Source organism: Cololabis saira, chromosome 10 (assembly GCF_033807715.1).
Source record: "Cololabis saira isolate AMF1-May2022 chromosome 10, fColSai1.1, whole genome shotgun sequence".
Lineage (NCBI taxonomy): Eukaryota > Metazoa > Chordata > Actinopteri > Beloniformes > Belonidae > Cololabis > Cololabis saira.
The window spans coordinates 19,494,205-19,518,859 of NC_084596.1; the positions used below are offsets into that span (position 1 = coordinate 19,494,205).

The following is a 24,655-nucleotide window of genomic DNA, read 5'->3' on the forward strand; positions in this document are numbered from 1 at the left end:
TTTGCATAATCAGTGTTGATTGCTTAGTCACAGTATTTGCCGACTTGTGTGGAAAAGTCATTCTCAGTATATGTGTGCTTCACAAGGCCACTACCGCATGTTACTGCTATGTTATGTTTTTTTATTAGGGCTGTCAAACGATACATTTTTTTAATGGTGATTAATCGCTAATCCCATCATTTATTCACACATTTTTTACTGTTCTAAATTACCTTAAGGTATTTTTTTTAATGTTTTTAATAATGTTAACAACATGAGAAAGGGCAAATATGCTGCTTTATGCCAATGTTTATTTAACTTTCCACAAAAAAAAGCTTTTGACCTGAATGTTACATTCCTTCATAAATACAAACACAATCTAGTCCGCAACTTTATACTTGTAAAGACTAACTTAAGATTCTTTGTTTTTTTAAGCAGCTCAATTATGTCTAACCTCATATGGAGGAAAATAAAAGGCTAAAAAAATATCCCTTTCTCCTAAGTGGGACCAAAACGCCTTTTTTGCAAGCTGCTATCCAGTGTTGTCTGCTTTTGACGGGGGGGGGGGGGGGGGGGGGGGCTCTCTGCATCGGTCGTGTGTTTGGCTGCAAGTGGTATTTGAGACTTGACATACTTCGATGGTAATTCATTTCAAATCGACAGTACATGCAAATAACTTAAGTCTGGTCCAGCAAACCATCTGGCATCTTTTTGAAATGGAACTTGCTGTTCAAAAGTCCCTTTTCATTCTCCATCTTTCCTCGCTTTTCAAAAAAGTTCACGGAGTAGTCCAGCATACTGTCACATTTCACAGACCAGGCGGAGACGGGCTCTTCTCTCACTTCCCCGGCTAATTCCCCAACAACTTGAATTAGGACCCCTGAAGAAGAAACTAGGGGCTCTAAATTTGAACCTTCACCCCAATGTATTTTATGGATATTTATACTTATATATTATCTTAATAGGTTGTTTACTGTAGGCCAATGTACTGCAGTTTAAGGAGATGTGGAAATGAGGTGGTGGAAAAATACATTTACCAAGAGTCCATAGTTTGGTTTGCAGGTTCCCTAGTTTATTTTTAAGCCTACATTAATAGATATATATACTTAATATAAGTTTAAAATCATGTTAGATTCATCATACCGCGCATAACCATGTGACCTCTTATTAAAGTCTATCAAAAACACTCCCTTTTAGCTCCTGTCTCTTTAAGAGCATGCTCAGAAACCATGCTCTGATTGGTCACCTGAATTATGAAAGTAGTTCAAGATAAGCATTGTTTCTTTGTTTGGTTTTTAATAAATTATCCTATAGGTGGGCATTATGTCAATATGTGTCATGGTCATGTCGTTGAGTGACAGAAGACGAAAAGGAACCAGGAGCAAACTTTTAAATCAATGTAATCATGCAGTTCCTCAGATGACCACAAGAGGCTGCAATCAAAAGTGAGTCCACTTCCTTTGACCCACTTGTTAAAATGTCCAATTGAACAGCAGAATTCAGTATATTTTAAGCCCGGTACATAGGTAGTGTTCACATCCATTACTGCGTAGGAAGGTATGAGTGTTTTTGCTGCTCATCAGTTAAAATGACAGTAAAACACTTGTTTATGCATAAGTAGGGACATAGTTTTTGTCCCACAGCTCCATTTCAGTCTATGCTGTCACACTTGAACCACTTAGCACCTTCAATGAACTTGATTTAACGCAACATAATCAGTGTCCTTTTGTTTAGATAAAATGTTTGACATTTGCTGTGGCGAGCTAAGACACTAAATGTCATATTTAGTCACCAAATGTGACGTTTGGTGACCAGAAATCCAGAGAACAGCTGTGTCATGTCAAAACAGTCTTCACTGAGACAGCTGTATGGATGGACATCTCGTGACAGCAGACTTCATAAATTTAAAAATCTGCTTATTTCCCGTTTATGATCCACCGCTTCGGCACGGCAGGAATCTGTGCACAAATCAGTGGAAGAGATTATAATTATTCAGAAAGGTGATGCAGCCTTTAGTGAGCTTTTCTTTTCCACCTTTTGAACTTTATGGAGCCTATTCGTCCCAAATGATTCTCTCAGGAGGCAGAAGTTCGCGTTAGGAGGTGCAGAAACCCCATGGAGGCGACATATGGCACCTAAAAATAGTTTGTGAGGAGAAAACATGTTTAGATGCTGAGTGAGATGGGAACTATTACCATCATCATTGACGTAAACAGTTTTCCCCTCATGGTTGTTTTAATACTGTTTTTCATTGTTCAGCCTTCATTACCTGCAAAAACACATGAATGTAATAAACCATCCACTGAGAGTCCAATCAGACAAAAGAAGAGAGAAAAAGAAGGAAAATTACATTATATTTTGAGGTTTTTGTTTTACATTTCACTTTAAATGTTTGTAAACCACAGAGATGAACAGTCGGCCTAACTTGGATGAGACTTCATGACGTGACTAGGGTTGTCCCGATCAGGATTTTTTAGATCCCGATATGATCCCGATCACTTGAGTTTGAGTATCTGCCGATCCCGATTTTTCACGATCCGATCACTTTTTTTGGCTCCTGATACAATTCCAATACCTTTTCCCGATCAGATACATTTTGGCAATGAATCAAGTAAAAAAAAAAAAAAAGGAGGACTAAAACTCAAATTGTCCCAAGTTTCTTTTATTGTCCATTCTCTCCTCTCATCATTGGATCAAAACAAAGCTTATCAGCACTGGTGGCACAAAATGTATAAACATGAAATTGTAAACTAAAAAAAAAAGTGCAGATGAGTGAAATAACAAAAATAAATACATTTCACTTCAAAAGAGGTAGTTTAGTTTACATTTTGGCATAACCTTAGTGCAGAATTCTGAATTCTGTGAGCTGTTGATGGTGTCAGGTGGCCGAACGATCGGGACTACATTAGACGTGAGCTGTTATCTAAGCTGCATTTCATCTTCACGCCATCATAACTATCCCGTGTAACTTGTTCTAAACCTCCAAATGTGAATTGTGAAGATGAGCGGGAAAACCACAGAGTGCATTAACACGATATTAGTGCACAATATTAGAGCAGGAGTACCTGAGATTGGAAAACTCAGCATACGGGGTCACTTGTGCCCCTTCGTGATAGGAAGGACTCTGCTCATCAGAGCTCTGAGCCTGCAGAATCTCACGTGTGCACTTATGGCGCTTCTAGTACCTACTCAGCCCGACTCGACTCGCCTTTGCGCTTCTCCACTAGGGGTCGGGGCGGGTGGAGGCGTGCCGAGTAGATACTTTTTCTGTATCTATTCTGCCAAAGTTCTAAGCGGCTGAGTCGGCACTGTATCTGACGTCATCACACTACAGGCCACCGATTGGTCGGGGGGCGGGGCCGTCAGACGTCTGAGTCAGGAGGCGGAAATCAGCGAAAGAGCGACTTGCGGCTTCTTGTTCATTTTATTCGACAGGCAATGGCAGCACAAAAGTCTGTTTCGTGATCCAACTAATAACTAATAATAAACCTGGTGGCTGAGGAGAGAATTAAAAAGGGATCTAGACGGGCGATAAGGAATGACAAGATCTACCAGGCGCTCGGTCACTTCATAGCTGCTCGCGGCTCCAGCTGACTTTTCAGCAGCGACGAGACAAAAAAAAAAAAAAAGCATCGCCGCTTGAAGCTTCTCTCACTCATTTTTTAACTTGGTATCGAACACGAGTCACAGACCCAGCAGCACATATATCATCTCCTCCAGGTTCTACATCTTTAGTGTTGTCTTCTTCGTTTAGATCACACAATCAAATACGTCAGCAGCTTCGCTCCTACCCGCCTACTTCTCATCTGGGTACCAAAAATAAATGAGGTCAAGGCGAGTCGAGTCGGGCTGAGTAGGTACTAGTGTAAAAGTGCCATTAGTAAAGGTGTGCACGCTCACATGCATCCTGTTCTGCTCTTCAGTTCTGCTCTGTGGCTTCAAAGGGCGGAAAGACTCGATTGTAGTGATATTTGTCGTGCTAGGGACTTTCAGGAAAATGATTTCCCCGTCCCAGTGGGCACGCCCGTGTCCCAGACTCCACTTCCATCTGTGTGTAGCAGCAATTTCAGATGCATGTGGGAAGAAGGAGATATGAGTAGAGTTTAAATCATGTTTGAATCCTCCTTTGGTAGTTGTAGCTATGCGTTTCAGAGCTGATGTCTTTAAAGTGGAAGTGAAAGAAAAAGCTTCAAGAAACCTAAAAATAGATTCTCAGAGGAGAAATTGGCCTGTACTCGTCCTGCTGCTTCGAGCTCAACCGTCGAGAGGAGACTGCTGCCGCTTTCCTCCAGCGCTGCCATCCTCTGATTATCCCAACGGTCCAGACGCGGCGCGCTGCTGAGGAGCCGCCTCTGCCACCTGACAACGGCGGTCTCGGCACAACGAGACAAAGACGTCTCCACACTCATACCACACTTCAGGGGGGACAAGATGCACTCTTCTGAACTATCTTGTGTGCTCTCAGCACCTCACAGTATTTTTTTTTTATTGTTTTATACCAGTGCGTTCTGAATTTTTAATACAGGAAATGTATTTCCCTCTGAATCTGCTTGGAGCGGCATCGTTGCATAATCTCACGTGTGTTTTTAGAAGATGCTGGCATTTAAGGAAAAAAATAGACAAGGGGACATTTTTTTTTATTTTTTCCACTGAGAATGGCGGTAAAATGTGGAAGGAATGATTGTTGAAGCAGTTTTTTTCTGAGATTTCAAGTGACGCTGGAACCGATATGAATCTAGGTAATTGAATACGTGACAGTATTTTTCTTCCTTTTGACTTGGCTCATCGTGTTGTAACATAAAATAGAGACTGACAGTGTTATGAACTAGTCCTTTTAAGTAAAACAACGAATCAGAGATAAAACACGAGCCAAACTTCTACGAAAAGGAGGGGGATGAGCCGCAGGAGCTGTAAGAACAAACAAGGCAAAGGCCATTGTGGCTGATGAGAGGCACCCACTTACCTCCAGTTTTAAACTGTTGCCATCAGCTCGGCTCGTTATTGCCCCCCCTGTTCACTAAAAACAGGTCAAAGTCCTTTATACCCAAGCCATTAAACTTCTAAATATTGCTAGGAAATAGCACCCCAGCTGGCTGGGTAATACCATGTACAAGTGGATGCACCGTGTCTGTGTTACTGTTCCGTGTCCCTGTTTTTATGCTTTTATGTGTCTTTTGCTGCAAACAAATTTCCACACGGGGACAATAAACACATATCTATATCTACACTACAAGTATATTATATTATATTATTATATTTACAAAACTTGAGTTTGACATAGTGATGACTGAATGTTTCTGTCCGCAGGTCCAAGTGAGCTGGATATCAGTCTGTTGGGTGAAATGAGCAGCCTGGCAGATGTCGTGTGCAAGGATGACAAGGTAAGATTAGAGTGTGTTAAACACTGCCTCGGTTCTGCAGGGAAGGCTGCGGGATCCGACTTTTCAAACGTTTCAATTCAGCGTGACTCTGATCTGTATTGTTCTACTGACATTTACCAAGTTCAGATGTTGCCGTAAATAAAAGATTCAAATGTTCATTTATGACACAACAGGAAGAAACGGAGAAAGAGAAATGCAGCACAGAGGCATGTTAGTCAGCCATCAGAGCGACAGTACGTCTTAGAAATATAACAAGGGGTTTAAAAAACAAGGAAATAAATAAAGAAAATAAAAGAAGGCAAAAGCAACATTAATATAATATAAAAGGAACCTTTAGAAGCTTGAATTATGCCAAGGGATGAAGGATGAAGAGGAGAAGATGTGGAAAGTAAAAGTGAATTATCACTCTCATATCTCTTGCAACGTCACACAAATGATTATTTTTCAAAGTGGCAAGCAGTGAACTCATCCTATGGAAGGCCGGATGATTCAGACCCGTGAAAGTCCTGCGACAGCGAGAGTTGTTGCGTAACGCTCGGCGGGTCTCGTTGCTCCACACAGTCTGGGAGCTGCAGTCAGTGAAGCAGCAACCTCGACCTCCGTCTCATTTTACATCCACAGAGAGTCTGGAAAGGACTTCATCCCCCTCCACCTCTCTTCTGCTTTTTTTTCACTCCGTTCTTCTATCTCAAGAGGGTTTTTTTCCTTTTATTGATAAGACTTTATGTGAGGAATGGCTTACTAAGTACATTCATTCTCTCCATTTATTTATGCAGCTGTTTATTGTCGGTTGCACACTAGCGGAAAACTTTATACATTTTACTCAGCGATAATTCACCGGTATGCGGCTTTAGAGCTCTACTCTGTGACCATTGCCAATTGTACAGTATAATACACAGTTTATAAATATGCATCGATTCCTGCAAAAGACGAGCCGTAGCAAGCGTGATCTCTAATCCCTAAAAGAGCTCTGCGTCAAAAACCGTCCTTCACCAATGGCTGAAGCACATGGCCAAGGGATTGCAGTAAGCAGGGAGGGTTTGCAAAGTAGTTGCAGATGCAACTGAGATCTTTACTTTGGAAAAACAAAGCCTCACTCCACATGCAGCGTCAATTTCTCTGGGCTCAACAATCTCACTGTGTAAATGTCGAGTGTGCTCAAATGAATCAGTATTGCATGTCTTTTTTTAGGAGGAAATTGGTGGCTTGTGCTCTTGACCAAGAAAAAGTAAATAAAGGACCATCTAGACGGTTAGCCTTTGGGCAAAGTCATTTATTCTTGTGTGATGGCAGTATTAAAGCAGAGTGCAGGTTCTGAACCGGCCTGCCTGCAGTGACATGTCCCCACTAGACGCCTGTGGAGGGTTTTAAAATGAAACTCAGAAATAACTCTGTAGTAGAGAGCAGGACACCTGGAGATGTGCATGTGCAAGACAGAAGAGGAGAAAAGGGTGAGCTACAGCGAGACAGCAGACAGAAAAGGTGTGTAAATGAAAGGGGGTGGGTGGAATGATGAGGAATCAAAGAATAGAGGTGAGAAAGGGTGCATGAGTTTAAATACTTGGGGTCAGCAAATACAAAGAGGGGAGTGCAGGCAGGGTGGAGAAGAGCGTCTGGAGTCATCTGTGATAAAAGAGTCATGGCAAGGTTAAAGGGAAAGTTTAACAAGACTTTCATGAAGCCGGCCCTTCTCCAAGGTTTGGACAGCCCCACTGACAGAGACAGGAAGAAGAGCTGGAGGTGAAGATGTTCCTCAGGGGTGACAAGGATGGATAGGATAGGATTTTTTTTTTTTTTTTTTTTACCTTATCTGCACACATATTAATGGTTGATACCATGCCGGTACAAACCTAAGGCATATATATGTGCATTATTACTATATTTAATATATATACATACTGTATACGCATACACATACATACATACATACCGGTATATATATATACACATACAAACCCAGTGAGTTGTGTTTTTTTTTTTTTTTTTTTTTTTGGGGGGGGGGGCATCCACTGCTAATCCACCGCTCGAGGCACACGTCGAGCACTGGAAATCTGCAACAAAAACCACAAACGAAACACAAAACCGACATGGAGCCGACCAAAACACGAGCAGCAATCGACCCAAATCTCGAGATCTGATCACATTCTGAGCTAAGCTAACGCGACTAACTAACCAAGGACTCAATACAGAGTCCGATGACACCACCCACGACTCTCTATGTCAAACCATTCAAAAATTATAGCAGAAAATAGGGACAACCAATCAGAAGAAGGGGCGGGGCTAATTCATGCCAATGAAGGTCAAGTACTCAATACAGAGTCTGATGAGAGCACCCACATGTCTTTATCACAACCCGTTGAAAAGTTATGGCAGAGAAAAGTTTTCTAGGGGGCGCTGTTGAGCCGTTAGGCCACGCCCATTAATGCAAACCATGAAATATCAAATTTATCACCAGGCCTGGCTTGCGTGCAAAATTTGGTGACTTTTGGGGAACTATCAAATATGGACCAATCAGATGAAGGGGGGGCGCGCTTTTTTGCGTCTGGCCTCGCCATGGTAACGCTTTTGAAAGAGAAAAGTAATGCGCATCGTCGCAGGATGGAGACGCACATTTTGATGTATAACACACTTGGGTGCACGTTACGGTTCGGGCTCTGAAGCGACTGAAGGAATGGCATAAATTTTGCCAAAATGACGACGATTAATTCAAAATGGCCGACTTCCTGTTCGGTTTCAGCCATGGCGCCAAGAGACTTTTCTTTATGTTGCGACATGATACAGGTGTGTAGTGATTTTCGTGCATGTACGTCAAACAGTATTGTGGGGCTTGAGGCACAGAGTTTTCTAGGGGGCGCTGTTGAGCCATTTTGCCACGCCCACTAATGCAAACCATTAAATATCACATTTTTCACCAGGCCTGGCTTGTGTGCAAAATTTGGTGACTTTTGGGGCACGTTTAGGGGGGCAAAAAGGCCCTCATTTCGTCAGAAGAATGAATAAAGAAAGAAAAAGAAAAAAAAATTCCTATAGATACAATAGGGCCTTCGCACTGTAAGTGCTCTGGCCGTAATAATAAAACAACCTAGTTTGAATTGTAAAATGGGTTTTGCTAAATACAATATTTGACTAAAACTAGACTAAAATAAGACTAAATGCTCAGACTTTTAGTCGACTGAAACTTGACACGACTAAAAGGAGAATGAACGTGACACAAACTAATAAAAACTAAAATGATAGCTTGACCCAAAGACGAGACTAAAACTAAAATTGAAACAGGCCGACAAAAACAACACTAGGTCTATGACAAGCAATGGAAGAAACAGGGTTGGATGTCCTGCAGATTCAGAAAGAGAGGCCAGACTGGGAGGGTTTGACCCGTAAAAAGGAGGGATAATGACAACCCTGGTAGAAGGATGCTGGAGGTGAAGCTGCCATGGAGGAGAATCCAAAGAGGAGATCAAGGAGGAGGATTTTATGCTCTGATGGGCTCATCTTAAGCCTTTTTCTTTGACGTACTGAAGAGGAAGTTGATGCATCTTAATTACATGAAGCTGACAAGACACGACAGATGTTTGCAGGGAAATTTGTAAATCATGGAGGATCAGACAAACTAAATAAAAAGGAAGAATTTAATGCGTACAACAAGATGTAAAGAGAAAAAGAGGGATGTCGCTGGCATACCTGTGAGAAAACCGTTGACCTGTCTGGTGACCACTGCCCTTCACCTGAAGAGACCTGCTCCAGCACTCCCCCGGACCGACATAGGAATAAACGGGGACAGATGATAGATGATTGACTCCCGTCCATCCATCTATTTTCTTCCACTCATCCATTACCGGGTCGCGAGGCAGCAGTCTTAGCAGAGACACTTCCTCCAGCTCTTCCTGGGGGAGTCCGAGACGTTCCCAGGCCAGACGAGAGACAAAGGGTGCTTTCACACCTGTCCCGTTTGGAGCAGTTGTTCCGAAACAGGGAGCGTTTCCCCCTAAAGATCGGTTTGTTTGGTATATGTGAACACAGCAATCGCGCTCGGATGCGGGACAAAACAAGCGAGCCGAGATCGACTACGAGAGGTGGTCTCGGCTTGCTTCAATTCCAGACCTGGAGCGGTTTGTTTGCAGTGAGAACATAAACGACAGCACACAGAAACACACAGAAACAAAACTAGCCACACTCGCTTACGATGCTCCATAGTTGTTTTGAAACAACTATCAATTTAGCCCCTGAATCGGAACAAAACAAACAGGCCACAGGTCTGAGAGCACCCATAGTCTCTCCAGCGTGTCCTGGTTCTTCCCTGGGGTCTCCTCCCGGTGGGACATGCCTGGAACATCTCCCTAGGGAGGCGTCCATCCGATACAGATGCCCAAGCCACCTCAGCTGACTCCTCTCAACGTGAAGGAGCAGCGGCTCGACTCTGAGCTCCTCCCGGGTGACTGAACTTCTCATCTCCACCCTGCGGAGGAAATTCATCTCAGCTGCTTGTATCCGCGATCTTTTCCTTTCGGTCATTACCCAAAGTTCATGACCATAGGTGAAGGTGGGAGCGTAGACTGACCGGTAAATCGAGAGCTTTGCCTTTCCACTCGGATATTTCTTCACCACAACGGTCCGGTACACCGACGACGCTGCAGCAATCCGTCTGTCAATCTCACGCTCCATCGTTCCCTCACTCGTGAACGAGACCCCGAGATACTTGAACTCCTCCACCTGAGGTAGGACTTCTCCACCCACCTGGAGAAGCACGCCACCCTTTCCCAGTGGAGAACCATGGCCTCGGTTTTGGAGGTGCTGATTCTCATCCCTGCCGCTTCGCACTCAACTTCCAACCGCTTTGGTTGAATCCCAATTAGATATATCAAGTGTGTTGCCATCACATTTTGAACGCCGCTACTAATGGACTTCCTGCTGCTAGAAGTCGCAGTGAGTCTCAGCGTGGATGACAAATATTGGAGCAGCTCAGAACCCACCGACTGTTCATTTCTGATCGTTTGCAGAGCTCCCTGTATTTTTCTTGGTTAGATTCATAAGCCACGTTCACATATTGACTGACTTTTGCAGCCAGGTGCTTTGTTACCTGAGAGCCGGCTTCCTCCCGGACGTCTCCAGGGCTTCACGGTCAGCTGTGATTTCCTAATGAAACACGCTTTGTCATGCCAGACCTCGCCAGGTGACCTTTAAATGGGGCTGATCGATAATTAAATGATATCATCCCGTCAATCTTCAGAGCCTGGATGAAGGTTGCTCGGTCTAAACAAGAAACTAGGGAGCGGCTGGAGGGCAGACGGGGAGCTTGGCTCACCGAAGGCAGCGATGTCCCCCGAGCTGCCGTTCCCGTGGCGAGCAGCGACACCATCTTTATTGTGAGGTGGAAGGAAGACTGTGCCCTGATTTGTCAGCCCGTATTTGTGGCCTCTGATGAGAGACGAGGATGGGTTCTGTGGGCGTGCTGATCAAAAGAGGGCTGTGGTGGAGAGACACAGCAAAGCAGAAAGGCTAGTCATGACTTTCCTGGACCTTTTCGTCCAATTATTTCATACAGTCCAGCAGGCCCGGCTGAGGCTCGGCGAATATGAAGGATGCAGGATGTGTTGGCTGAGCAGTGTGTTAAAGCTGCTGTATTCCTGCATGCCTGTTGGTCTGTCATGTCTGATTAAAGTGCTGTTGGTTTCAATCCCATGCGGTTTGACGGTGCTTTCTCAGCTAATTGAATAGCAGCCGGAGCTCAGCTACCATTCACGACATCCATAGTAGCAGAGATTCATCTACAAATACAGCTGAAGTCTGATCGCTGCATCCACCGTATGAGCTTCTGCCAGCACGGCCACGCAGAGCCGCTGCAGCGTAGCTCACAGCCACCGGCGACCTTATGACGGGAGTCATGAGCAATAAATGCTTCATCTAACGGGTCACATAATCTGCCCTTTTCATTAAATCTATACGTCGTATACCTAAACTGGCAGTGTTTTTTTTTTTAGCATTACACCGGTTCACAACAACCCTGAATATTATTAGTCAGAGTCGAGATGAACAGTAGCATGGATGAGTTAATTCAGAGAAGTGACAGTCCCCAGAAACATGTTTTATTAACGCATACAACTCGGTCTCGGCGCAGGTGGAAAAACATCTGAACATGAAATATTGAAAAATGGCTATAAAAAATGTGTTGCTTGCCGAGTGACTGGCACAACTTGGTTCTAATTCAGTGCTCCAGCAGATTTATCGTGTGTATTTAATCAAAACCAAAAACTGCTCAATTTTTAACGTGAATGTGTCTGTTTATTCTACTAGCAGCAGATCAGATAATAAACCAATTCTTGCCAAAGCAAGGAGGAAAAAAAAGAGTGAGTATGTGTTTTTAAGCAGGAAAAACCCTCAGCATTTCCTTTACTTCGTTCCTGCCTGTAAAAGATCCTGAACGAGACAAAACTGGGGAATTAGATGGACTCTTTTCCTCTTAAATCTCACACGAACAGTGCTGGCTTGCAAAGTAAGCTGACTTAAGTAGCAAAGGCAAAAAAGGCAGTATTGCTCAAATCACCTTTTTAAAAATCTACATATATATTGTATCTTGATGCCAAACTATCACCAACGTGGCTTTCAGCACAAAGTCACTTGATAAGATAATGAACTGCGTAAATATGGGTCAGAGTCCCTCCAGATGCAAATCCGTCACCATTGCTTAACAGGTAAATTTACATCGACGCCATTGGGATCTATTTAGATGCATTAATCCAGAAAGGGCGTTAGAGAAAATGAAGGATACGACCTCGGTTCCTTACAAGGGAAAATGGCTTTAATCCTCGCTGCTCTGAATGGTAAATGTGCAGGATGCCGTCTGTATTCATAGCTTTACTCAGCAGACCTGAACCTCCCAGACTGGTTTTAATGACGTGACAGTTCAATATTGCCTCCTGAGGATTGAAAAGAACGACCTGAAGGCGACAGCCGCACTTTTTGATTTGATCACACGGGTGACTCACCCGCAGAGTTTAATGTGAGGCAAACGAGTCGAGGACTGAATTCTTATAGGTATCGGCTACTGCTGTGAACAAAGTCAGCATCTTTATCTAGTTTCACATTGTAGATGCACTTTCAAATGCTATATGCAAGCATCTTACCCTTTAATTTATGGTCTGTGAATGCTTGTTTGGATGTGTGGAGTAATCCAAGACTTTTTATTTCTCTACATCAGTCCCAAAAGTTCAACCACATAAAACAAATGTGTTCGTATTGAACATTCACACATTTACAGATAGAAAATACTTAAACGCTTCTTATGATCAATCTGTCATGAAAGTGGTGGTGAGGACCATAATGCAGGAGATGAGAACAGCTGCAGCGTCTTTTATTAACAATAAATGCTGCAGCCTGCAGGGAAGAAGAGCAAAAAGAACAGGAAGGAGACACGTGAAGAGGAGTAGTGAAGAAATGGGAGGCAGTAGAGTCTACAGTACATGCACTCATACACAGGTGACCAAATCACTGAGGACATGGGGGGGTCAAGATACAGGTGACTCTAATCAAGGGAGACAACAAGAGGAGCGCATGACCTGCTGCAGATCAGGTTATGTCCCTAGTTTCAAATCAAATTGTCTTTAAAATCCTTCACGTATTCTTTGTGATCATAGCTCAGATCAGGTCGTGCAGAAACGACGTTCAAACATCATCAGGCAGACGTGGTTAACGTCACACCTCAACCAAACTGAAACTGCTCAATGTGATGAACCAATATCCGCTTGTCAATAATGATCATTAAAATGATATAATATCAAATAACTCCCGGAAATACAGCAACTCAATCATAAAAGAAAGTCAATGCATTTCCACACGGATTTTATCACCAAATTAAAATCATAATTATTTATTTAATCTTTGTTTACAGCATTGCATCTATCTAGTTGCTGCAGGGGATTTTAACCTGAACTGTTTTGAGCATAAAAAATAAACAACTTGTGATGTAAACTCTTAGCTGAGGGAAAACGTATTCAAATCTGATCAGATCTGCAGTATAACAAACCAAATAAGCATCAGATATACATTAATACGGTAGCTTTGCCCTGTTCCTATGGTAACCATTAAGACAGAATACATGTACTGTATATATACACACAGTTTTATATACCCAGTCTACCAACAAGCATACATGTATATACTGTACACAGTTTTATATACCCAGTCTACCAACAAGCAGACTGATCGATTAGTCGATCCCAAACCAAATATTAAATTAATCAGAGTTAGTAAATCAAAGAATACATTCGTTCATTCATTTTTTGTATTTATTCCCATTCAGTCACAGTGCTGCTGCAGCTGACCAGCCTCTACCTGGCCGTAGGCACGACGGGTCACTGGTTCATCATATCAAAGAAGAGTCGATCAATCAAATACAAACTAACAGTTATCTGAGATAGAGAATGTCAGAAAGAAAGAAAGAAAAAAGCTTTGGTAGCTCATAAACAACAGCATTGTAGGTTTATAGTTTTACGATTAACTAGACTGTAAACCTCCCATTTTGCTCAACCAATCATTCAGTTTTGCTCTGTTTTTTCACCATTCTGATGATGGAGTGTCAGGAGATTTTGTGCAGAAGAACCCGAGACAGAAAGCCGGGCTTTATTGATCCAGTTGATAATCCCGGCTCTCCCAAAGAGAACCTGGCTTTGCTGAACTCAGTTCATGGTAGATCCACGCAGGCGTTTCCTCCAGTCTGCAGCCTCTCCAAGGGTGCTTTCACACCTGTCCCGCTTGGAGCAGTTGTTCCGAAGCAGTTGTTCGCCCTAAAGATCGGTTCGTTTGGTATATGTGAACAAAGCAATCGCACTCGGATGCGGGACAAAACAAGCGACCCGAGATCGCCTAGGAGAGGTGGTCTCGGCTTCCATTCCAGACCTGGAGTGGTTCGTTTGCAGTGAGAACATAAACGACACAGCAACCGACACAACTCACTCATAACTGTGGTTCAACCTTTGTTTTTCCCGGGGTACGGAAGAGGAAACTCCCTGCGCGTTCATTTCTGACCAATGAGAGAACAGTTGGTTCGCGCATGGCATTTGTTAACAGCTTTGAACCGCTACAGACGGTTTCCTTGTGAACACAAACGCCACAAACGAAAAACGAAACAACTGTATCGATTTAACCCCTGAATTGGAACAAAACAAACGGGCCACAGGTCTGAAAGCACCCTTAAAGCCTCCAGCAAGGCAGGTTTGCAAACATGCAGGTGTGAACAGAATTTCAATAAATGTTTTCCAATTGCAAGTGTTTAATGAATCATTTATCCATTATGGCCTTGTGGCTGGATGGCTACTGTGGAGCTCCTCTGGGCTACATGCTGTCCAACACAGGTCAAATCCAAAGATCCGTTATAGATAGTTAGTAAAGGATAAACACTTTTGATAGAAGTGCAAAACATATTCAAAAGTTTGCTCTCGTCTCATCGTGAAGACCCAGCTAATGTCTCAGAATCAGAATGTGCGTGTGTTCATGTGCATATTTCATCTCCATCACGTGGAAGCGGCGCATGCCGTGTGTGTTTCTGCCTATGAGTCATCAGACCAGTTGGTGTACCCACATGCCAAGCCGGCTCGTCGCCCGCACCCAGCGCCTCTCCACACTGACAGCATCTCGTTTAACACGAACAGTGCCGTGTTTCACTTTCCCCCGTCTCCCCACTGCAGCTTCCTTCACTGTTCAGGTTGACCTCTGCAAGCAGCAGCCATCCAAACCTCCCCCTTAACAATCACAGCGCCGTGTCAGTAGAAAAAGGAAATCCCAGGGGATGCTTGTTTTTTTTCATCTGTTAGGAGATGATGTTTCTCAGTCAGAGATCTCTGGATGACTTAAAAGTTGATCCAGTTTACTAAGACCGCCGATACTCAACCAGAGGGTTTGCTCAGTGAAAGAAATCCTGCATATTTATCAAATAATTATGATGATATGTCCTCTCATGTACTGAAAAAGGATGTTTCTTTTTAAAGTGTTCAGATTATACCCATTTTCAGCCGTCTAAATTTAATCTATTGGACCTTTGGATTTGCAGTCCAGCCAGCATTATTCAAAAACTGTAATTATCTCTGAATTGCAAAGACTGAATAATCACAAAGACAGACTCTCTGAGAATGTGCAGATCCGGCTCACGTGTTTTTTGATTGGTCGAATTCTTAGAGGCTTGCTGATGGGATGGAGAACACCGATAGTTTTCACACATCTGACCTGAAGATGAGCATGTTTGAACCACACTCTTATTCAGAACCTGTCTAAGAATGTGGCACAATGAACCGTGATAACGGTGACGTCACTGGTTGGCAACTACGGTGCCTTTTATCTGCTACTGTTCATCATTACAGAACGTCACCGTTCAGTTACTCAGCGTTGTAGCTGCCAGCTGAGTCAGAAAACATCTGTAGCCAAGTGATGCTATCCATCGCTGTTGTTACCAGTACTGGAGTTGAGGGGGGATGAGGGGGGATGGCATCCCCCCCTGAAATAAAAACGGTCAAAATCATCCCCCCTGTAAAACTGCCATCCCCCCTTTCCATCCCTTATGTCATTTCATCAATGAATGTGGTTTTACTGCTATTTCAACATTTAGAGTCATCACCAGAAAAATAACTTATTTTACCATTTTCACCTGTTTCAAGTAAATTTTCACTTGAAATAAGTAGGAAAATCTGCCAGAAATCTTGTTCCACTGGCAGATTTTTCTACTTATTTCAAGTGAAAATCTACTCGAAACAGGTGAAAATTGTTGTTTTTTCCAGTGATGAGTCTTGTTTTAAGTGTAATGACATTTTTTTTACTAAAATGAGACATTTTAACTAAAAATAAGACAAATATTGTTAAGATTTTGAGTTTTTGCAGTGATCCATTTTACTTATCATGTGAAGGACAGAGTCATATTGATAAGTTCAGAAAACTGTTTTTTATTGTTGTGTTTTGATGTATTTGATGTAAGCCCAGTGGATATTTAAAGCTTACAGAAGGCTGCATTTAACTACTGCTATGTCATTCCTGCAGGTGTTTTGGTCACTGCTATTATTTGTAATATATTATATTATTTGTAATCAGCACAAATTATCTGTCCCCATATGATAAAATCCACCATCCCCCCTGATTTTTTTTTTACAACTCGAGTACTGGTCGTTACATGATAATAAGTGTAATTTCATTTAAATTGAATCTGCTAATATGAAAAAGTGCAAAGAATTGTATGACTGTGGCTGTTGTTAACACATTGTGTGCATCAAAATACACAAAAGTTAGCTGGCAACACAATGCAGACCGTGTACTTATGAGATTCTACTGTGAAACCAAACCAACTTTTAGTCTTTCTGCAAACCTCGTGTCATACTTGTTCATAAAACAATAAATAAATAAAACAGTCATCCAATAAGTTTTTGTTAAAAAATGTAAATTAAAAAAAAAAAAAAAAGAAACAAGAGCACCAACTTTACCTTACTGTCACGGTTGTGGAGGATAGGACCCAGATGCAGGAGGCAGGAGCTCCAAAAATGGATTTATTAAGTTAAGCAAAACCAAAATCACTGTTTAGCAGGATGCAAAACAAACCCGGGCTTAAATGTGATCAAAACTACAAACACCTGACACGACACATGGAGGAAGGAAACAGTACGGACCAGCAGGGAGCAAGGGAAAGACAAGACAAGAGACACACAGAAGGCCTGACGACACACAGGTGCAGACAATCAGGCCAGATGGGAACAAGGGAAGTAAAGACGTCACTGAAGCACAACGACACGGGTTTCAAAGTAAAATGACCTTTACTGTGACACTTACAACCAAAAACACATTTTCTTTAGCGAAATTTTGGAAACAAAAGCGAAGTACTCTCAGATCTGCAAGGACGGAAAACACACTCAATCCTCACGGCACTGTTGTAAACTTCCACTTTCAAAGCTGTTGTGGATGTGTGTGTCGCCTTAAGAATGTAACCAGATAAGAAAACGTTCATAGAGAGCTGATGTCAGAAAAAACTCCCCAGAAGGAAACATTCACAGCACATAAAGCTACTTTAGGAAGGGGTGTCCAATTAGCACGTTAATTGCGATTAATTAATTAAAGGAATATTTATCACGTTTTTATTAAGTTTTTTAATCGCTCAATCTATTTTTTAATCTCTAACTTTACTTTTTCTGTTTGTGAGTTGCCTTTATTATGAAATGTATGTTTGTGCTTGAGTTGTTAGTGACTAGGACTGCATCTGTTCAAGTCTGTTAAAATAATGAATTACTTTATAAAGCCACTTTTTTTTCTTACATATCAATCTTTTTAACATGTTGGTCCTGTTCTGGGTCTCTGGAAAGCGCCTAGAGATAACTTCTGTTGTAATAGACGCTATATAAATAAATTGAATTGAATTGAAATGAAGTGAATTGATCTGCCACAATGTAATGAATTTAAAGGAAAACATTTCAAGTTGAAAACTTTTCTCAGCAATTTTTAGGTGAGATAAAAAAAGCGATTAATTAGATTGATTAATTAATTACAGATCTTAATTAATCCATCATTCAATTTTTTTAATCGCTTGACAGCACTAATTTTAGGTAGGACATGGTTCAGGTAAAAGATCTAAAAGAAGATCTCAGATCTAAGACTTGCTCAAAATAACAATTTCACTAAGAGTGTCTGGTCATTCGTCACCATGGCGTCATCTCCTTTTTTTTTTAGATTGTTTCCACAAATAAACTCCTGATCACTCCCCAACTTCATCCGGTTTCATGTTCACACATGTCCCTGGGAGCTCGGCTCACCCCTGATCAGTGCCTGGGTAGATTGCTCAGAAGGCAAAACGTGATGAAAAGAAGTCCACTTCAGAAATAGTTTTGTTTTTCAGCAGAGGAGGCTGTAATGCCGAGCGTTTTCTTGTCCACATCCATGTTCTGAGACAGCTCTGCAACATCTATACTGCTGGGAGCAACATACAAACAAGCAGAGGAGAATATGAAGCAGCAGGTTCAATAGCTCGCAGTGAAATCCCCGGAGGGGATTACCTGCTGTTCACATGGACAAACCAGATTAGTTTCCACACTGTTGCAAGGGAGCAGGCAGGCTAAACCTCAAATTAGTTCCAGACAGACTGTTGCAGGTATCTCATACAAAATGAAAAGAAAAATATCTAGCAATTTCAGGTCTACTTGCGTGAAAATGGTTCAAGTTAGACATTTTTTTGATCATCGATTTGGATCTTTGTTGCAACATCCCATCACTTCTTCTGTTTGCCTCATTTTATGTACTAAAACAGAGGAATCGATTCTACGTACTGGTTCATTTTGAGCCTTTCGTGATTGATTCGTAGTTGAATGTCTTGGGAGTTTTGTTTTTTAAACCTCGCACATGTAGGTTTGTATTTTCTTGGTCCAAACAGAGTTGCGTCTCACTAAAGTAGTTCTATTCTATATTCACTGTTTTTGGAGAGTGCATGTTTTCTGTTCACTGATGTCATTTTCCTGATCTTGCTTTGTCCGTGCACCTGGTTCAATACTTACCTATGCATGATAAAATGCAAATACAAGTCTGTTGAATTAGCTCTGCTCAGTGTGAGAAAACATGCAACAACAGTCTGTAGCCTATTATCTGTAGCCGGCAGACACTTACCTCACATTTTCATGCATTCTACGCATGAAAATGTTATCTTCTCAAATGTGAACTGAGTCATCACAGATTCACTTGTTTTTCTTTTGTGGGAAGTGAAAGAAAACATGGAGGTGATGAAGCTCATAATTGTTTTTAATCTGGACGTTGTTTGTTGTTTTTTTTGGAAATGTGCTGCAAAATTTGAGTAATTTTAAATGCCTGCAGATGCTCTGGTGCGAGAAAGTCCACGTACTCTCTCCTGTGTAACACTTTAAGCTTTAAGATTCAAAGACGTATTGTAATGAAAAACAGGCCTGAAACTGATAAAAGAAAATGCTAATGAGGAAAAAATGTACATGCAATCAAAACTATTTCTGTGTCTCCAGGTTGAAGAGGAGGGAGGAATTGGGTGTGCTGAAGGAACTACGGAAAGTGAGTTTATGAAATAATAGATTTTTTCAAAAATGTTTGATCAGTCAAAAAATTAAGAAGTCGATCATCCACACCGTAGTCTGTCCTCCATAAACTCCTTTCAGCTTTTCATAACGCATGTACCTGTACATATATATATATGTATGTAACATTTCCTCAGCAGGTCTCAAGGTGGCTTAATTATAAGATATTTTACATTTTAGCTCAACTGTAAAGGCTCGAACCTCAAAATTCAATCCCACCCATTTATGCCAATTTCTTTCAAGAGACTGACGGTGAAAACTCATCAACTCATTCTAAAGCCATTTAACCCATTTTGACCAAATTTGGTCGGAATTGGTCAGGGACCTCATGTGGAGACGGTGTGACTAATTCATGCAGGAAACTAAGCTAATTTCCAAAGGTAGAATGTATTCAGTTCAGGTTGAAATCATTTATGAGTAAAGTGATGAAGCAACAGTCTCGAACCTGATACCGGGACCCAGCATTATCTCAGACTTTAAAGAGCCTTTTAAGCTCAACATCTGAACCAGATACAGAGATGGATGGAGCCTTTTATCCTGTATCCTGCATTGATTTCTTCCATATTTTTACATCTTTTATTTCATTGCCTGCATGCCTTAGTGTGTGTGTGTGTGTGTGTGTGTGTGTGTGTGTGTGTGTGTGTGTGTGTGTGTGTGTGTGTGTGTGTGTGTGTGTGTGTGTGTGTGTGTGTGTGTGTGTGTGTGTGTGTGTGTGTCACTCTGCATCAACAGTATTGATTGGGTAATGCCAGGGGAGGCACGTCTGTTGATTCACTGTTGCCAGTCAGACTCGATGTTTATCTGATCAGCTGCGCTGAAGTCTCCCAGCATCAGCAGCAGCAGACTGGCAGAACAAACCTGCCGTACATCCATCGTAGGTTAAAGACTCTTACCGAGCCGTTCTCATTCTTTTCCTTTTCAATACAAAGACTCATTCCGGTTCCTCTGGATTCAACTTTGATTTCCAGCGGAAAGTACCGACTGACAGAGGAAACTGCCCCTCGATGCCATTTGATAGGCACACAATCAATCAGAGAAACAAATTATGTGACGTAAGCAGAGCGACAACCAGACAAAAGACAGTGGAGTGGAGCAGGAGGTCTACTGCGCATGTAAAACGTGTTGATCCAGGATGTTTTTTACAAAATCAGCAGCATTGGTTGTTTTGAACAGAGGCTCTTGGACGTGGCTGCTTAAGCAGCGATTGGTTGGGTACGTTCTGTACCGGGGGGAAATGGCTGTGAATGGGAGAGGTGCCAGACCCAGTTCACAAGTAGCTACAGCTGCCCAGGCTTTGGATTTCCATGAGCTCAATTTATAACTTTAAATCCATTTTGTCCACTACGGTGGTCACTTGTGAACGTGAAATCCACAGTTCCGTGTTTGGTCTCTAACATTTCACACAATAAATGACTGAAGTTGTCAAAATTCTTTAAGAATTAAAATCCTAAAAGCCTAGTCTACTCTGATTGATCCGCTCCAGCGGCCAACCACCCGTTCTGCATCAATTAAATTAGAAACTAAATTAAAGAAAGATGTGCAAAATTTGGAAGCACGTCCAAGTGTAATGAGAGCCAAGAACATTTAAAAGTCAGTGTGACCATGTTGCCACTGGATTTTAGCTCCTGTTTCGTCCCTCCTTACAACCTCTTTAAGTGATTATTCCAGATGTAAATAAAAGTTGCTGGAATCACAACAAAAAAACATCATCTCTAGTTGATGTGGAAGGTGATTTCATTTAATGATGCACCGGATTAAAAAAAGAAGCAGCCTTTTGTCAGAGCCAACGTCAGGAACTGTCTCTGAAAGGGACCACAGATCAACTCGAGGTCCATAACGGGCAGCTTTTCTGATCTTTTTACTAATTTGAAAGAGATATAAACTGCATGTGTTAAAAATTAGTACATGTTAAACTGCTTTTTTTCTTCTTTTGACAGGTTATTGCACAGAACTGAAGAAACCAAAGGTCATTTTCATGATGGGTATGTGAACAGCGATCCACGTCTCCCACACATCCAACACTTCAACACATGCAGAGCTCTTCACATAAGGAATATACACCGATGTCAAATAATGATGAGCAGCTATTGATGGTTCAACTAGTTGTTAGTGAAAATAGTTTAATTACAACAAAGAGATGAACTCTGACGTGTAAAGGAATGCGTCAGAAGATTAGAAACAATAAATGGTACAAAAAATACAAAAGAAAATTAAGTCAACAATTAAACAAATAAAATCAACAAACGAAAATGAATTTCTATAGAGTCCAACTTTAAAGGTATGGATAGAAATAGAGATACAATGGACATTTATAAAATGGAGAAGATAACGGCATTTATTAATCATAAATTGGAGAAATTCACCTCATACTGGGAAAAGTGGGTCAACGATTTTATTTTCTCAAGTCAATGACTGTGTTACTGTATGTTGAAAAGATGACTCCCCACTTGTACATAGTACCGTAGGTTTTAGTGGTTTGTCTTTCTTTTCATTGTTTGGACATAAAACAAAAATATTTTTCCGACATTTAGGACAGACAACAGATATATGCATATATGACGTAACGGATGTGAATGTCTAATGCTGAATGTCAATAAAAAGAAATAAAAAAAAAAAGAAAATGAATTTTTAGACAAAGATTGGAAGAGAGGAAACAATATAGTGTAGTATGGAAATGTTTTTTTTTTAATAGATCGCTTTCAGTTTCATTTGAAGGACTATTTGATTATTTTTTGTGCTCTCGAGTTCTCTCCCAAATGATCACTATATTAGGAAAAGAGCAGTAAATGTGTGGACAGTTGTGATAAAGCAATTTTAAATCCTGCAATTTAAAACAAACATTTACCGAGTTTAGTTTGTGTCTGAGTTCAGACTGAGTTTAACAGCATTAGAGGGATGTTTTATTGGCTCTTTTTCTGTCATCGTCGATCATTTATTCACAAATACATCCATTTATTCTGTATTCTGTTTTAGCGTGATACATCTTCAGACGTTTATTCACCATCAAGTTTAACGGTTGTTAGATATCACTTTTATGAATTACTTTTGGCTGAAACTTCAGCAGATTAACGCAACATCACAGTTGATAAACTACGCTGTCTTCCGTTCACTTTATTCCTGTTCCCAGATCAGCTGATGGATCTAAACTCATACTTCCTTCTCAGAACAAGTTTGAGGATCCAAGTTGAGTCGATCTTTCTTAATAAGCCATATACTGCTATTTTGTGAGGTACCGAAACAGTAAATCTACCCAACTAACCTCTTGTCTGTGCGTTGATGACGGGAGGGGCCGGCTAGCGCTCCGCGGTTTGGTCATGTCATCCACAAATCCATTAGACGAGTCTCTAATGAGAGGATTTCCTGCTTTTATGTCATGTAATATCAGTGTTTTTGTTTTTTAGTTAATCTTTTTCTACAGCTTGGTCAGATAGGAGTTTTGAAGTATATGAAATGAGATGTTTATAAATCCTTTATCCTTTCTTATTCTTTTACATTTCAGACCATCTTGCCTGATTAAATACTACCTACAGTACATAAGGTACTTAAGGTAAATGTCTGGAGACGAGTGCGTCTCAACGCCGCTCAGGAAGAAGACGGTTTGTGTTTTTGGTCATCGACTGTCGTACAGTGGCAGTACGAGGCACCCGCTTTAGAAAAAACAACAAAAGTCAGTCCATTGAAACATTATTTAATCAACCCTCTGTGTGTGTCCTGTGTCACCGCTGTCGGGGTCACGCGTATGAATGTTGAAAGCCATTTTCAGTGAGGCTAACAGTTCGTCTGGATATTTGAGATGCGGCCGAGACGGACAAAGAGCGCTTCTTCAGCTGGTGCAGATAATTAGAGGGACGTGTCACCTGGATATAAAGCAACCGACCCAGACCTGAATGTGTCTCCTCAGCAGGTTTATAGGTGACACAGGTTTGCCACAATAACTAACATCCCATTCTTTTCATAAAAATTAAGAATCAGGCTAAAAGCAGGATTTTACAGTTAAAATGTTCTTTCACATGCAGCGCAGCGGCTTGGTGGTTAGCACCGTCACCCCACAGCGAGGCTTCATGACCGAGTCTCATCTGGGGTCTTTCCACGTGCATTTTCCGGTTTTCCCCTTGCTTGTATGAGTTTTCACATAATCTCCTGTTCAAAAAAGTGTACCGTAAAACTTCAAATAATGGCCGAGTCCCAATTATCTACCAGGTGTAGCAAAATGTTTTTTATATTTAACATCCCAAATAAAGGCCGGGTCAAATATTGTTTTTCTCGTGGCAAAAAAAATTTTCTACTTTATGCAGATATAGCTGTCCTAAACACAAACAAATAACCTTGAACGAATTGAAAAGTGTGTGAATTTTAGAGTTACTTCACTGATGACATGTTATGAAGTTGAGCGGCTCGTGTGTCAGAGAGATAAACAAAAGGAGGGGAAAAGAGGTGAGCTACAAGCTCACCTCTTTTCCCCTCCTTTTGTTTTTGCCTCACTTCTTTTTGCCTCTCTCTTTTCGCTAAGCTTAGATACTTCACAAATGTGCCAGACACCAGCTTGAAGATTATACGAGTGATGGGAAAAGAGTTGTATCGGACCATAGCTGACATCGAGAAGCCGTTCGTGGCTAGCGCTGGCTGGCTGGCGCTGGCTGGCTAGCGCTGGCTAGATCGATCGAGGAACGGCTTCAGTGTCCGAAGACGTACAATAAGATTTGGGTTGAATGGAGACACGCAATTAATAAAGGCAGGTCCCAAATAAACGGCTGTTGATTTGAGCGATTCAAGCAAATAAAACATCCAGGCCTTTATTTAGTGTTCTACGTACGTTAGGTTTATTGTTGATTCTCAATTTCCTGGGGGAGTGTATGTGGACGTTTGTGTGCAAGTGGTCCTGTGATGGATCAATGATCTGTCTGCTCCAGTATCCCCGTGACTTCTGATAGGACGACATAGGCACGGATAATGGCTCGATGGATGTTGCTTCATGACGGGTTTTTGTTGCCATGGCTACGACCTACACCATTGATGTTTGTACGAGGTTCAAATCATTCACTGTTTTCAGGAACTTTTCCCACCACACTTTTGCCTTCAGGATGTTTGTAGCATCATGTCAGCAAATAACAGGGTGTTGTGTTTGTAAAAAAGACTAGACTCATCCATCCAATTTAAAAGATACACAAGAAAGCACAAAATTTCCATCTTAACCTTGAGTTGGGTAACTAATATATTCTCAGACTGCCGCTCCTCTCCTTGACT

General features: G+C 41.6%; 1 protein-coding gene across 1 annotated transcript in view; it reads left to right on the forward strand.

Annotated features, from left to right (window-relative positions):
* ak5 (adenylate kinase 5) overlaps positions 1-24,655 on the forward strand; it is a 112,366-nt gene that overhangs the window by 62,037 nt on the left and 25,674 nt on the right. Inside the window, exons 8-10 of the mRNA XM_061731054.1 lie at positions 5,287-5,360; positions 19,343-19,388; positions 21,349-21,393. Coding sequence (XP_061587038.1) covers positions 5,287-5,360; positions 19,343-19,388; positions 21,349-21,393 — 165 coding nt within the window. The remainder of the gene's footprint in view (positions 1-5,286; positions 5,361-19,342; positions 19,389-21,348; positions 21,394-24,655) is intronic.